At 44.7% G+C, this 14,305-nt stretch overlaps 1 protein-coding gene across 1 annotated transcript in view; it reads right to left on the bottom strand.

Moving 5' to 3' along the window:
• Nucleotides 1-4,065: 4,065 nt before the first annotated feature.
• The window catches only part of grid2ipa (glutamate receptor, ionotropic, delta 2 (Grid2) interacting protein, a), a 30,193-nt gene continuing 19,953 nt past the window's right edge, over nt 4,066-14,305 (bottom strand). The window contains 15 exon segments of the mRNA XM_061700980.1: nt 4,066-4,362; nt 4,665-4,829; nt 6,200-6,318; nt 6,390-6,519; nt 7,143-7,229; nt 7,549-7,704; nt 9,597-9,793; nt 9,941-10,030; nt 10,157-10,244; nt 10,544-11,089; nt 11,144-11,204; nt 11,206-11,757; nt 11,857-12,443; nt 12,510-12,752; nt 13,227-13,561. Coding sequence (XP_061556964.1) covers nt 4,279-4,362; nt 4,665-4,829; nt 6,200-6,318; nt 6,390-6,519; nt 7,143-7,229; nt 7,549-7,704; nt 9,597-9,793; nt 9,941-10,030; nt 10,157-10,244; nt 10,544-11,089; nt 11,144-11,204; nt 11,206-11,757; nt 11,857-12,443; nt 12,510-12,752; nt 13,227-13,561 — 3,440 coding nt within the window. The 3' untranslated portion in view covers nt 4,066-4,278.

The following is a 14,305-nucleotide window of genomic DNA, read 5'->3' on the forward strand; positions in this document are numbered from 1 at the left end:
TGCACATGGACTAGTAGACACAGGACACAAGAACGCAAACATTTTATGAAATTGCATTGTCCCCTTTCAAATAAACTGATTAATAATAATAATAATAATAATAATAATTACATCAACTTTAAATAAAGCATTCGTTAATAAATGACACACAAACCCCAATCCGAATGGACACCCCCATACCATCACAGATACCCGCTTTTGAACTTTGCGCTGCTAACCGGAGGACACCACATCCATGATTTCCCAAAAGAATTTGAAATGTGGACCCATCAGACCACAGCACACTTTTCCACGTCGCGTCAGTTCGTCTCAGATGAGCTCGGACTCAGAGAAGCCGGCCGGCGGCGTTTCTGGGTGTTGTCGGCTTTTGCTTTGCATGGTAGAGTTTTAACTTGTATTTGTAGATGTAGCGACCAAGGGTGTTAAATGACGATGGTTTTCTGAAGTGTTCCTGAGACCACATAGATTACTCTGAATTATCCTTTACACAATCCTGCCGGTTTTTAATGCAGTGCCGCCTGAGAGATCGAAGGTCACGGGCATTCAATGTTGGTTTTCGGCGTTTGCTGCTTACGTGCAGAGATTTCTCCCGCTTCTCGGGATGATATCAAGGAGCGTAGCTGATGAAATCACTAAACTCCTCTTCAATCTTCAAGTTGTGGACTAAGTGGTGAACCTCGCCCCATCCTTCCTCGTGAACAACTGAGCCTTTCGGGGATGCTCCATTTATACCCAATCATGACACTCACCTGTTTCCAATGAACCTCTTCACCTGTGGAATGTTGCAAAAAGGTTTTTGGAGCATTACTAAACTTCACCAGTCTTTTGTTGCCCCTCTCCCAGATTTTTTGGAACATCAAATTCAAAATGAGAGAGTATTTTCCAAAAAAAAAAAAAAAAAAAGTTCATCAGGTTCAATATTCAATCTCTTGTTTTTTTTGTTTTTTTTTTAGTGTATTCTATTGAATATAGGTTGAAAAGGATTTCGGAATCATTGTATTTTGTTCTTATTTACGTTTTACACAATGTCCCAACTCCATCGGAACGGGGGTTTGCATTTCCCGATAACAACCGTCTTCGACTTACCCAAAAGCCCACAGCCAGCACAAACATAAAGTAGAGCACCAGTACCACTATGTCCACAGCTATGAAGGAAGTACTTCCTCCACCTGGAGACGGCGTCGTAGACATCGTGCTCCCTTTTTGGGTTACTGCAAGGTCCGAGGTCATCTGGAAATAATCATGGCGTGAACAATTGTGGTTAAAATGTAATGCCGCTCCATTATTGATTGACAAAAAACGTGTTAGAACAATTCACTTGCAATAATATCTTTGTACATGTAACACGCACTATTTGCACATTTAAAAAGAGGCGACGGGTCACTAAACCTACAGTTTATTTGGATTTAAGTGCTGTCAATTAAAACAAGTGTATTAACTTGTAAGCATGGTGCATCTGTAACAAACAATTGCAAAATAGCAGAATCAACAGAATCAGCTCACCTCTGTCATGTGTAAAAAGGCTGCGTTTTATAGAAATGACGTAAACTCACCTCTCGACAAAGCACGTCCAACAATTAGCGGAGGGTGAACACATGGGACGCTTGCTTCACGCAGCCGGAGATCAAACTCCACTTTCAACATGAGCATTAGTTAAAATGTAAAAGATTTATTGCCCCTTACACGTACGCAACGCACGCTGGAAGAAGTGCATGAAACACAACACATCTCTTCATTCATCTCCTCAAACAAGGAATCACATGCACAAACACTTTGTCCCAGGTAGATTTGATGTGGCTTTATATTGTTAAAGCTATATTACAAAATACACATGGAATATATTTCAGGTCAGAAAAGGTAGGTGCAAAAGGAAAAGAGCAATACGGATTGTTTATTTTCATTATGAGATAACTCATCACTTCAAAAAATACATGCCAAAGAATGAGATGTCGACGAAGGTGTGTCGGGGACACGGGGAAAAGAAAAGAAAATCAATACCAGGGGAGAGTCAAGTCATTCCATCGGGGGAATAAAGTCGTAGTAAGATATCGGGAACAACATTTCAAATTGAGAAGAAAAAGTTGTCATTCGAAGAGAATTAAGTTCAAGTTTTACCAGAATAAATTATTTGGATTTCATGGGCAATAATGCCATCATTTTAGAAAAAAAAGAAAATGAAACTAATTATTATGGCGCAAGAAACAACTTTTCCTTTTCAGAGGAAAAAATTGTAATTTTACAAGGTTAGATTATTATTATTTTTTTTTTTTTTATTGAACTCAATATCTCGAGAATAACTTCAGGCTTCACGAGAATGAAGTTTTTTTTTTTTTTTTTTTTTTTTGAAGTATTGAGATTACAGTTGTTCATTTTACAACAAAAAAACCCACCTCTGATATTAAATGTCAACATTTACATAAACTAGGTAATATTACTCAAAAACTTCAGATTTTGAGGAAATGATCATTTCCTTAGCCTAAGAGCATGATTGCCTAAGTTACTTTTAACTTATTGTCACGATATCAACAAAAATACCAGTGTAATCGCTAAAAATGTTTTCTGATTTGTTGTTTCTCTCGGAATATTACAACTTTCACTGCAAAAAGAAATATCAATTCATTCCTGTAACATTGAGACTTTTTCCTCTTAATACTACTCGCTTTTTTCTTTTTTTTTTATCCGAATTGCCGCGACTTTTCTTGCGTGTGTGGCCCTGATTGCCCTTCATCCAAGCAAACAGCAGCGTGAGTTGCACATAGAAGAAAATTATTTACAGTATTGTGCCTACATGAACTGTTATTCTTGACAGCAAATAAAAGCTTGACCTTTATTTTTTTTAAACCATGCTACATTTCTGATATGCCACCCTGGCCTGATGCACATGAGGTAAATAAATGTAGTCTGTCATACATGATGAACGCTTTCGAATAAGTATTTGCTGTACTATATGTTCTACAACGCACCGGCTTGTATCAGAGGAGGTGGTTTGCCGTATAATTAGCTATTTATGTACATTGCTGCAGCTACTACATTAAAAGTCAACGTATCTGCATTACAGTTCTCATAAGAGCGACAAAAAATAAAGACGCATCCTAGTATATATTTTTTTTTTCCTTCTAGTGGCGTGGCCCGCAAGGCAAACATTAGCATATTGCACACTGCCCACTGTCAGCTATGTCTAACCCACAAAGTATCAGAGCCAAGTGGCACCTGTCCTCATAACGTTTTTGAAAACAACAATCCCGAATGTGAGCTACACTTATCGAAGAGCTTACATTACATTCAGTGCGGTGGGCTGCTAAAGAAATACGCACGATCAACTCATGAGAAAGCCGCACTTTTGGGAATACATCCGCATATTCATTCCCGTTTCAAATCCATTTGTCGTCTGCAAGTTATGCATTATGTTACACTTAACTGATTTTATGGTGGTATTACAACACACCCGCATAAGGGTAGGCGTTTAGCGACCTTTGAAAAGAAAACTTAAACGTGAAGCCAGCTGGCACCTCTTTACAAACAATATTGTACACGGTTAGTATGAATACATCATCCATCTTTCATGCATCTTCCTTGATGGGTCCTCCAAGCTTTGTCTTGGCTCATAAAAGTGCAATAGGTTACGTATCCGTAACAGTACAGTCAAATATTTTCGACACATTCACAAAACATTTCATTAGATTCGGCTTCACGATCTTACGGCAATCTACAAACACTATAATAATAAACATAGTTGAATTATGGGTGTCAATCAACAGAATTGAGCACTATTGTCTGCGTAAGGGGAGAATATTTGTTGCAAATCTGGTGTCGGATAAGGCAAGCGTACCACATGAAGTACGCCGCACGACTTTTGTGCCCAACGGTTTTTTAAAAGAAACTGATGGGCCTTGTCAGTAATTAAGTCTTATCGGTTTGTTTTTATAAAAAAAAAAAAAAAAAAAAAAAAAAAAAAGAATAATTTATTCTCATTTGAGATCATCAACCAATTATTCAATAAAACATATGTTTTGTATTGTACTAATATTTTTACATATAATTAATCAATTGTGCAATTATTTAAGGAGATAAATGAATAATTAACAAAAAAGAAAGACATTTTGCTGAATTAATTTTTAGGCTAAAATAATGCAACAATTATTAGATGTCTTTTGATAATGTAAATTCTTGTTGGGGAAGATTGTCGATCGGAGCGGGCCGTATGTTGCCCGTAGGCCATACTTTGCCCACCCCTAGTTGCTACAATGCGTGTGTGCGTGCGCGTCTTCTGCGAAGGCGCTACCGGGCCAGCGGGGAGGCCGTTCTCGGACTTCTCGGGCTCTTCCTCGGGTTTTCGGCCGCCTGCTGCTCGTCGAGAACCCTCTGCGGCAAACAAATAAACACGTATTGCGGTCACTTTTCGATTCGAGCCTGAAGGCAGCAATATTGCCTCGGCGGAGGTTTAGTGTAAGCTCTGTGCCTGTATTGCGTCACCGGATGCTGCTTTTGTAATCGAAGCAATCAAACTTGAGGAGGACGAGCACTTCAGGAAACCGACAATAAAAGTAGCAATGGAGGTTTAGGACTGAGCTAACGCAAGGTTGCAATTGTTTTATCTTCAAACAGGCGTCACAGGACAATTCAAGTTTGTAAAGTGCATTCTATAAGACTTCTAAACGAAGCACCTCAAACCTGTCGATGAATTGAGCGAAGATGCCGAAGAAGACCTCCGCGTTGGTGCTTTTGCCGTCCTCTCCGAAGTAGGAGGCCGTTCTGGAAAACTCCTCCATGGAGCTCTGCTGGAGGGACTCCAGGGACTGCACGGCCGGATGGCTGTTCTCCAGAAAGGTCTGCGCACGTCCAAGTCAAGGGACCGTAAGCTCTCGTACACCGGTGTCCGACTCGTGGCTCGCGGGCCAGAGCTGGTCCTCCGTGTCATTGCCACAATTCCTTCATCGACTTCTGTTCAAAACTGGCCTGAAAAAAAACAATAACGGATTGCAGCCGCAATTTTGTAACACGATGGGGCGATCGTTAAGATTCCGACAAAGAACACGAGGTAAGTGACGAGAAATAGCCACACGCCTCATCTGCAAACACGGTGCAGCTTAGCTTCTGGCTAGCAGATGTGATGGCCAGCCATATCTAAAACAAATAAGGAAATCAAGAAAACTAAAAAAGTAGTATCGTGAAAATGCAATTTCCAGCAGAATTTAAACAGGCTCTCCCTGGCTCTTCAGATAACATGCCATTTTTAGTGTTGATAATAATTCACAGTATTGCACTCTTTCGTTTCCTAAAACAAAAACAAACTTCACTTTCCTCAAAAGAAAATGAAGCTGTTGCTATTTCAGTTGAAACACATTGAATCTATTCCAGTTACCACAAAAGAGAAGCAGTTCTTTCGGCATTCTGTTCCCTCCCTGTACCCAATGTGAACCGAATCGCGATCTGAAAACTAAGCTACGTAGCCAACCGATTTTTGGCGTGCCGTTGCAACCCTAACGAGTAGACATTTATGTGATTTCATTGTGACAATCTTTTTTCACCACGGACCAGTTTCGCGTATCGAAAAATTTGGACGGATCGCCATAGAATCAAATGATTAAATCTACATTCCACTCACATTACGCTGAATGTAGTTGTGATTAGTGGGAACTCTGCGCTTCGGTTCTCGGGGCAATGGTTTTTGTCCCCCCCTTAAATAAGGTTTTTCTTTCACTGCCTGGTGTTTGGGCTCCTTGTGCCAAAGCGCTTTTGACGGCCTCATTTGCGAGCCTGTCGCAATATATTACGCAGCGCGGGTTTGGCGCGTGCGAGTCAACTCGCGACAAATCTTAAGTAGAATTGCAGATATTGTCTCGAAAATACAGCTCTCTTTTTCTTGGAAGTTGTCGGCTCCTCCTTTTCTGTCATTATTTGTCCCGTTCGTGTTTTCGAAGAAGCGCTCCAAACACGTTTGTTGTTTTTACTAGCTTGTGGGCTTACTTGTTTCCAACATGGCGTGACCCAGTTGAGCGTTTTGACAGAGGCGCAGGCAGATGCAACTTTTTCAGACTCTGATGACCGATAAAATATTTTGTTGTCGCGCCCGGCGGCGGGGACCCCCTGTTATAACCGATGCCCCGAGCCCGACCATAACTTCGACGCGGCTCGCGATGAAAACAACTTTGACACCCGTAAGGCGTCGACGTATTTCCGCCGTAACGGTGAAGGATACGCTCATGACGGCGGCGAAGCGGTCCTCGGCTGTGGCGGGCATTTTCTGACAGGCGGAGCGGATGTCGTGGATGGTTCCGTGTAGGTCGTTCACGTCGGCTGTGATAGTCCTCTGGTTGACTGCGTCGATGGAACGATGACAATTTAGGACATTTGGTTGAGCGATCAGAAGTTGTAGTGTCAATATTTACCTTTGGCTGCAAGAGGAACCATGGTGAGATCTTTGGAAAAATTCAACACATCGGGAAAGTGATGGCACAACGACTTGACCAGAATGTGCAGGAATGTCGACTTCCCGTCCACCGTCTTTGTTGTGCTCAACTGCAGAGATAAAAAAAAAAAAAAATGAAAAGAAAAGAAAAAGAAAAAGAGTGCTCCAATGTGCTCTTTACAATGTATTTTTGTAATACCTTTTTGCCACTGATTGTATGTCACCCCGGCAGGCGATTGTGTTTGGATGTTGTGTTTTATGAATAAATAATTTAAAAAGTCCTTTTTTGCTCTCATTCTAAATTTGATCCCACACACACACGTTTCTGTATTTAATATTTTCTGCTTACAGCAATTGTTTTCTGTACGGAGAGTAATGTTAGTCTTTCAATTATTGAGGCAAATTTTCGCTTCACTAAGACTTGTAGTCTTGATGCCTGATTTTATATATATATATATATATATATATAGACAGTCACTGTTCTGTATATATATTTTATAATTCAAATAGAAGTTATTTTTAAAGTCTCTAGCATGAAACCCTCAAGCGTCTTTGCGCAGTCTGTAAATGTCATCGGTGATCTGTTGCTTTAAATATTGCTGCCACAAAAGGATTGTGGGTAACATATCACCTTTGCTTTTGTAAAGCGAAGCATCACAAGCAAGGCATTCACGAAGCACCTCGCCATCTTAAAGTTTGCCAGAACATTGGAGACGCAGACTGGTTTGGGTACCTCGGTCAAGAAGTTAATCTTGAAGCCGGTTGTCTTGCTGGTTTTAGGCTGGCTGTTATTCAAGTAGTTGCCCATAGCCAACACAAACTACGGAAAGAAGCGCGACAGACAAAGTTATCAGAATATTCCTGCAGCTAAGAAATGTTGACAATTTGAATGCACCTTACCGATCCCTATATGACCTTCAATATATTTACAAGCAATCAAAAGCCATGAATAATGTCAGAATATAAGAAAAAACATTTTACGTTTACTGGAATAACTACATTTCTGGAGAAAAAGACATGATGAAAATACAATATAGACAGAATCTACTGTGTGAGACTATACCGTTTTCATTTTAGGTGAGAAGAAAAGAAAGAACGTGAATAAAGTCAGAATATTGCAAGAGGAACGCGGATTGTACCTCTAAAATCTTGGCAAGCTTCTTGCTGCTCTTGAGCTGTGCGGAGGCCTTGCCAATGCACTCGTAGGCTCCCCTCAGCTCTTCCGTCTTCTCGTGCAGAGAGCACTTGAACAGGAGGCTCTCCAGGCGGGTTTTGTACTCCGGCACTGACAGCATCTAATTATAAAAAATAAAAATAATTGTGAATTTTCAGAAGGCAATTCATGAATATGTATGTATTCTTTTGATTCTTATGCGTGACAAGAATGTTGTCGTTTTTCATTAGTATGAAAAGGTGATCATTTACATGAAATCGTGAATACGGTACCTCAAGTTCCTCTATGACTATGAACCACCAGTGTGTGAGTGTGTACATATATATATATATATATATATATATATATATATATAGATTTATATGAAATTTGAGGATTAGTTATACACGTAGAACAGTACTGTATTATTTTTCTTTCATAAAGAAATGATTCGACTTGATTGTTCTTTTGCTCTTTCGTGTATTAACTGCATGTTTTTCGACTCAGTATTTTAACCATGTTAAAGCACTTGTATGGATAAAACTTACTTATAAAGACATTATTTGATGTAAATAGCTGATCTACCCTGTTCTGCTGCATTTTCATAAAAAAAAAAAAACCAAAAAAAACAACAACAACAACAACAACAACAAAAACACACATATCCCTGGCATCGGACAGAATCGTCACATCTCCAAACCCGTCACTTTTAAGGAAACCCAAAACAAAAACAAAACAAAAAAAAGAAATAAAAAGCAGCATTTTCGTTCAGCCATTACGAGCCTTGCATCGTTCAAGGGAGAAAATCATTTCACACTTTACATTGGTCAATCATTTCAAAAATTATAACAGACCCACATGCAGACTGGCCAATTGCATCAATTTATGAAAAACATGAAATTGACCACATTTGGACATAAAGGCTTCAGCCCAACACCAACAATATAAAAGGTCATTCAAACCAAGATAAAAATGCAATAATTAAAGCTATTTTAGATCAAATTAAAGCAGATTTGTTTGTTTTTTTAGGTCAAAGACACCATTATGTAACAAAGCCCCATGTTAGCATCACAGAGTTGTTCCTTGACTTAGGGGTTTAATTAGGACCATATCTCAAATCAACCTCTCTTATTGTAGTGACCAGAAATACAATTAATCTGTTCTAGCCCCCGGCCCCCCAAAAAAATTCAACACATTTTATTACCGATTCTTTTTTTTTTAAATAGCACTTAATAGTACTGTCATGTATAAAAATCTGAAACATCTTTATTTGCCAAGTATGTCCAAACAACTCTCAAGGAATTTGTCTCCGGCAGTCGGAGCCGCTCTAGTGCGACAACAGACGGTCAATTGACAGAGAACACTTTGGAGACATAAGACGTTGACCAAAAAAAACAGTCATTGAGCAATAAAAGGTTGCTAGCAATCTGGTAATGCCGGTACAATTTTCAAATTAGTTTTTGACAATTGTGCAAAGAGAGTCCTCCAGCACTTCGAGCATTTTGAATGACTAATATAGCAATAGTCCGGTGCAATGAGCATCGCGCAAAGGGCGCCGAGACTCCAAGGAGTGTTTGCGGTTTAAAGCGACTCGTAGCGCGATCATCTGGGACAATGTCGATTGTGCAAATGTTGCAGATACACCTCAGTGGATTGTGCAAGTGGGGCAGAGGCTACTCTGGCATGAGTGGCCGGTATTGGTCAACAACAGATACGGCGAGACTCCGGCAGTGAGTGCACGAGTCATGTATAACAGAAACGTGACAACAAAGTCAAGACATGGAGTAATAACATGATTAAATAGAGGGCACTAGAATGTTCAACACTTTATGCATCATGCCTTCATGCTTTGATTCAACGGACATCGTGCAGCTCCTTCTGGTATGCATGCCTGTGCCCTGACCTGATATGTCGTGCATTGTTTGTGTTCAAATAGCAGTTGTTCGAAGGTCGGATGCTAGTTTCACGGGTCCATCTGTGGCGTTTCGCATCAAGCGAGTAGACTTTCGACACGAGCTGCGCACGCTACTGTACCTGCAGTACAAAGCGGTCCGGCTCGCTGAGTTTGCCGGGGTCCTCTCTGTACTCTTGATACTTTTTGACCTCCTCTGCATCGGGGGCGTACAGCAGCAGCTGCTTAATGTGCGACGGCTCCAGCCTGTCGGAGCTCATGCTCATCAGCACCTGACGCAGCTCTCCGGTGGACAACTTTAGGTGCGCTATCAGGATGGCTGGGCGAAGAATGGAGGGGAAACCGGGAGCAGCGTTAGCGTTCTCTCATTCAACAGAATACTACAGACGACTTCAAGCTTAACTCGGAAATAACGTTTGACGACAAGTTTACATTGTGAAGACGCAGTGCACATTTCCACACTTACATGCGTTGTAGGCCTTCTTGTGGGACAGAATTTCAATCACATCTTTTTTCTTAAATGTTTCCATTTGTGGTAAAGGCTCTGGAGCAAGCACTAAAAATGTGATTGTTAGTTCAAAGCCAAAGTAACAATACCATTTTTTCAAAAGCTAATGGCGTATATAACATTTGAAGTAGGTAAGGTGTACATCTCACGAGTGAAGCCCGCAGATAAACTTACAAGAACTCTTCTGTGTCCCAAAGTGCATCTCCAGATCCAAATACTTCACCATGTCGTGCAGTTTCTCGTGGTCGGAATTTGCGCCCAACTACCCAGACATACAACAAGGGTTACAGTATTACGAACCATTCCAGGACTAATAAATAAGCCAAATACTGCACATACATTGGAACCTCCAGAGTCAAAGACAATTTTTCATGAAGTACTTCTTCCTAACAGCCATACAAGTGTGAAAAGAAGTCCATCCCAATACTGTCGCTTACATTTGTACCACTAATGGTGCACTAGACTCCGGAGGTTCCATTGTATACATTTAACGATTCTTGTCAATTTGAAATTCATAAATGACGCCTTACACACCGCATGTGCTAAAAGCCCACCATTCACCTGGCCCCAGATGGTGCCTTCAGAGTTCTCCACCTGCTCCCAGCGCAGCCTCTTGACACTCATGTGATGGGAGTCCATCCTGGAGAGGGTGGGCCTGGGTAAGGGGGGAGGGGAGCAGGGTGGAGGCAGAGGTGGCGGTAGCGGCGGAGGCTCCAGGTCCTCTGTGGGCGCGGGGTCAGATAGAGAGTGGGGGAGCGACTGGGGCTGACTCGGGCTCTGCGTCGGTATTTGCTGGGACTGGTGTTGGGACTGCATCAGGTGGTGGGACGGCTGGGAGTGAGGACGGGCGGTTTGGGGTTGGCCGTGCTGGGGCAGGGGCTGGAACGTGGAGAGCGCGGGCTGGTGTGCCTGGAGCGGCTGGAACGTGGACAGGAGGGGCTGGGATCTGTGGGGTTGCTGTGGCGGATGGATCAGGTGAATCTGGTGTTGGTAGTCCTGCGGTGGAGGTTGCGGAGTCATGTGGTGGATGTGGTGGATGTGGGGAGTGCTGGGGGTGCTGGGGTGGTGGTGAGTCTGCTGAATTGAATGGGGCCTCTGGGGAGATGGCTTGACGGGCTGGGGGTGATGCATTTGGTGGACCGTCTGGCCTTGGGGTGACGCTTGAGTCTGGCGGTGACTTTTCAGACTCCTGCGGCTCTGGTGCGAGTGGCTCTCCCGGTTCAGGCTGAACCGGTCGGGAGGAAGGCTCTTCCTGGACTTGATGCAGCAGCTCCGCGGAGGAGTGATGATGGGGCTTCGCTTGGTGCCTCTGATGGGACTGGTGGAGCAGCTCTGCGGAGGAGTGGTGGGGCTGGGGTTTGCGAATCTGGTGGAGCAGCTCGGCGGACGAATGGTGGGGCTGCCCCCTCGGCATCTGGTGGGCTTGATGGAGAAGTTCCGTCGAGGAGTGGTGAGGCTGCCTCTGCGTCATCTGGTGAGCTTGGTGGAGGAGTTCCGTCGAGGCGTGGCGGATCCCGGGCTGGTGTATTTGCTGGAAGATTTCCGCAGAAGAGTAGTGACTGCTGAGCGGCTGTTGCATCTGCTGCAACATGTCCACCGACTGCTGGTGGACCTGCGCCCGTTGCAACTGGTGGAGCATCTCGGCCGAGGAATGGTGGGGCTGGGCCCTCGGGCTTTGGTGGCTTTGGTAAACGCCCTCGGAATAGTGCTGACTCTGGTTGACCGTGGGTAGAGGAGGCGGGTGATGCGGAGGCGGGGCCGAACGGGACAGGCGTCTGTGGTGGTGCCCCGGGTGGGCCTGCTGCTGCTGCTGCTGCTGCTGCTGCTGCTGCTGCTGCTGCTGCTGCTGCTGCTGCTGCTGCTGCTGAGCTTGCCGCAGCATATTAAGAGGATGGCGAGAATGGTGGTTGGTGGTTTCGGGCGCAGGGAGCGGAGGTAAAGACTGGTGTAGTTGCTGGAGTGGCAGTGGTGAGGGGGCCTTCTGCTGGGTGGGCTGGGCAGGCATTGAATGGTGACTCTGGTAGATCTGTTGCATCAGTCGGTCCTCGTAAGCTTTTTGCTCCTGGAAGGCTCGTTGTTCCTGAAACATTTGCTCCTCGAGCGCTTTCAGCTCCTCGAACGCCTTCTGCTCCTCATAGGCTTGTCTCTCCTTGAACATTTGCTCCTGATAGGCCTGCTGTTCTTCCAAGGCCTTCAGCTCTTCATACGCTTGCCTTTCTTTATACGCTTGTTGCTCCTCATAGGACTCTCTTTCCTGGTAGGACTGCTGCTCTTGATAGGACTTTAGCTCTTGTATGGCCACCTGGACCTGCAGCTCCTCTTTGGTTGGCAGCACTTTATGCAACGAGTGTCGTTTTGGCGGCAGATTACTGCGGGGCGGAGGTGGGGGAGGCGGTCCAGACTTCCGGCGGATGGGCACGTAAGCTCTCGGGGAGTGTTCAGGAGTGTAGCTAGGCTGCTGCTGCTGCTGCTGCTGCTGATGGGGTTGCGGTTGAGACGGTGCACGTGCGGGCGGAGGCGGAGGAGCCGGCGTGTCGTTGAAATGAACCGGCGGAGGCGGAGGAGGCGTCACGGGGGGCGGAGGGATGTGGTCGGAAGAGGAGGAATAGGTGAGGGATGAGGCATTCTCGTCCCCGCTGCTGCTTTGGATGTCACTTGGGCTGCTCAGCGCCGGACCCACGAAACCTCCATTTTCTTCCTCCTCCATCCCTAACTCTTCATCATTATCGTCCTCCTCTTCATCATCAGGGAATGCCATCTGCCCAACATCCTGCCATTAAACAGGACATGTAGAAAATGGAACAGCTTGTATACAAATAGTTGGGTGTTTAGAGTACATGCGCACCCATACAATGTGAAATTTTGCTTTCGCCAATTTCTGGAAATGAGCCGCTCTGCAATTCCGTGGCACCGTTACGTAACAGCGGGCCTAATTGACATCATAACTGCCCCACAATTTCTCGACCCCGTGATATGACCAGAAGTTCCACAACTACTTTCGAGCGATGGCCAGAGTCTTTGTGTTTGGTTGATGTGTACGTTCACCCCACGACTGCACACTTACAAGTAAGTGTGCTCACATTTACAGTTTTACTGTTCTCCCGGTGTTCAGTAAACAGATGGAAAGTGCATCGGCTGCTGCGGCTCTCCTTTCCCACACGGGCGGGCATTAGAGCAAGTATGTATACTGTAAAGCACATCAAAAACGATCTCTTTTAAAAAAAAAAAAAGGCGCTATAAATACCTCTTCGTAGTCGTTTTCCGGAGTGAGAAAGTCATCAACGATGGCCACTCGCTGGCCCAGCTGCTCGCTCAGCGCATCCAGAAAGCGATCGGTGTCTTCAGACCGTGGTGGCTTGGAGAAAGTGTATCGGCGTTTGCTGCTGCGGTGCGGCGGGGGGCTCGACGGGAAATCAATGAGCTCGGGCGGCGACGGCGGCGGCGGACTGTCCAGGCTAATGTAGGGGTTGGACTCCCCGCTGTTCTGGCTCGTCAGGCCTGATGAGTAGAACTGGGACGGGGGAGGGCTCGGGAGAGGCTCTGGCCAGGTTATAGCAGGCGGGGGGCCCTTACGACTACCTGCAACAAGGAAGACGTGTGGGTTAAGCCTTAAGAACCCACATGGTAAAGCCTGAGCACGATGAAACATCGTTGAGGGGGTTTAGCCACGTTCCCCGCTGTAGGGTTTGGAACAGAAAATCCTCGTGTGGCTTTTGCTTTCAAAGCAGGAGAGTGACAGTGGCCAAGAATGCAGCAAAGACCAAACACACGACAGTAAGCGAGGGACAACAACGGCGGGCGTCCATCATTGGCGTTTGAATGTAAATGAGTCAGTTGGATTTGTATTGATGCATAAGAGGGATGATTTTCTCTTGGCCAATCAGTGAACGTGTGTCGAGCGCCACCCTTTTGATACTAGATCAGTGGAGTTGCTACCCCAACAGAAGGGTGCTAAAAAGTGCTACAGGAAGTACGGGTGGTGTGATATCGATGCCCGAGCAAACCTTTGAGAGTGACTATGCAGAAATGTTGCGTTCGAGCGATCCAAATGGAACGCTTTGGAGGAATCGGGTATCTTGTGTGTTTCCGAGGTCCTCTTCCATCACCACCAAATCCGAAAGGTAAAAAGTTTCAAACGCCTACCTCGCTTTGTGTTTACCTAACAGGATGTCATCATCGATGTCAAATTCGAGGATATTCGCAAGTTTTGGAAATGGGTTAGCTGCTGGAGGACTTAGCATTGCTGCATCGCTGCACTCTTTCCGTCATTCCACCTAACCTCTCTATCCCTTTCCAGCTTGAGAAAAACATAAGATGATGCAT

Source organism: Phycodurus eques, chromosome 16, assembly GCF_024500275.1.
Source record: "Phycodurus eques isolate BA_2022a chromosome 16, UOR_Pequ_1.1, whole genome shotgun sequence".
Lineage (NCBI taxonomy): Eukaryota > Metazoa > Chordata > Actinopteri > Syngnathiformes > Syngnathidae > Phycodurus > Phycodurus eques.